Source organism: Tupaia chinensis, unplaced genomic scaffold (assembly GCF_000334495.1).
Source record: "Tupaia chinensis unplaced genomic scaffold, TupChi_1.0 Scaffold149964_2, whole genome shotgun sequence".
In the NCBI taxonomy this organism is placed as follows: domain Eukaryota; kingdom Metazoa; phylum Chordata; class Mammalia; order Scandentia; family Tupaiidae; genus Tupaia; species Tupaia belangeri.
This window is the reverse complement of record NW_006209806.1, coordinates 1,596,972-1,598,664: the sequence shown is the minus strand read 5'-3', so window position 1 is coordinate 1,598,664 and position 1,693 is coordinate 1,596,972. Positions and strand designations below refer to the sequence as shown.

At 60.0% G+C, this 1,693-nt stretch overlaps 1 protein-coding gene across 1 annotated transcript in view; it reads right to left on the bottom strand.

The window, feature by feature from the left end:
* Positions 1-819: 819 nt before the first annotated feature.
* Positions 820-1,693, bottom strand: part of NMRK2 (nicotinamide riboside kinase 2) — a 6,788-nt gene continuing 5,914 nt past the window's right edge. The window contains exon 7 of the mRNA XM_027769601.1: positions 820-855. Coding sequence (XP_027625402.1) covers positions 820-855 — 36 coding nt within the window. The remainder of the gene's footprint in view (positions 856-1,693) is intronic.

Here is a 1,693-nt window from a genome sequence, read left to right as displayed (position 1 = left end):
GTGCGTGTCCTTCCTTTTCACGGCCAAGTAACATTCCATGGCATGGCCGGACCACACGTGTGTCCCCCCCAATCATCTTGGACACCTTCTGGCAAGCGTGAATCGTTGCCGCGAACACGACATGGGTGCTTTTCCTTCAGACGATGACTAGCAGGCGCAAGTGCACAGGTGGGGGTCCCCATGGGATCCTGGGTGCCCTGCGTGCACACCTGGTGGGTTTTCAGGCTGACCCAGGACCTGAACCTGCTGTGGGCTGCTGGCCTCCCGCATGACCACTACCCACAGTGAGCGGGGGCCGTGCCTTTTGGTTGTTTTTTGCTTGCTTCTCAAACACCCTTTTCTATTCTTTCGGGCACATTCCTAGCAGTGGGATGTCTGGGTCATACAGTAATGGGCTCTTTACCCTCCTTCTTTTTTATTTTTATTTTTTGAGAGGTTTTTGCTACAGGGCGCGTGCGCTCACCAGAAAGACAGAGAGAGAGACAGAAAGCGAGAAATCACCCCCCGGGGGGGATGGCCACGCCACAATCCCTTCTCCTCCATTCTCCTCTCAGGATCTTGGACACGCACGCACACGCACCTGGCGTGAGTTTAAGCCACCAGGTCTGGGACTTGAACCGCGGTCGACTACATGGGAGTCCAGCGACATAGGCATTACGGCAACTGCTGGTCCCTCTTTATCCTCTTTTAAAAAACGTTGCATGTTCCAAATCTGTCCCAATGGATCTGGACTGTGGGATTTCCCCTGCCTTTCTGGACTGAGGGGTGATGCTTGCAATTCCACAGTCAGCCATGGGGTGTCAGTCTCAGGACACCCCCTCAGACTGAGGTCTCCACCAGACCTTTCAGCATGCCCTGGGCAAAAAGAGCAGGGTCAGGGGAGACCCAAGCTCAGATCCCAGTTCCCCTGAACCGCGTTTCTGCTCTGCAAAATAGGTGCAAATAAGGGAAAGCAGGGGACGTTGCAGGGGAGGGAGGCCCGGGGAGACATGGATTCCGTGGACATTGGGCGTGGCTGCGGGGGGGGGGGGGGGTGGTTGGGGGGGGGCCCGGGCAAAAAGAGCAGGGTCAGGGGAGACCCAAGCTCAGATCCCAGTTCCCCTGAACCGCGTTTCTGCTCTGCAAAATAGGTGCGAATAAGGGAAAGCAGGGGACGTTGCAGGGGAGGGAGGGCCCGGGGAGACATGGATTCCGTGGACATTGGGCGTGGCTGCTGGAGAGGAGGCATGTGCTTGACGTGGTGCCCCACAGCTACCCCGCGACCGTGACCCTAGGACACAGCCGAGTGCTGGGGCCGCCTCCGGCCGGGCTCTGGCTCCCTGCGGTTGGTTGGGAGCTGGCAGAAATTTCCCTTTGGGGAAACCGAGTCCCCGGTGCCTCGTCGGCAGGAACCTGACACGGGGAGGGAAGGTGGGGCCTGAACTCCCAGCGCCTTGCCGAGGCCACCGCCTAGCCAGTGACGGGAAAGCAGGGTCCCTCAAACAGAACACGCGGGACCCCCACAGTTAAAAAACGAGACCGGGTTTATAGGGAAGCCGCAGGGAGACGACAGAGGAGTCTCGGGCTGGCCCGCAGTGCCCGAGATGCTGAGCTGGCCTATGTACAGGCGTCCCCGAGGGAACGGTCACACAGGGTCCATCTGGGACGCCACGGGCCTGGCTGGGGGCCCGGCACCCCGGCCGGGCACCCCCGG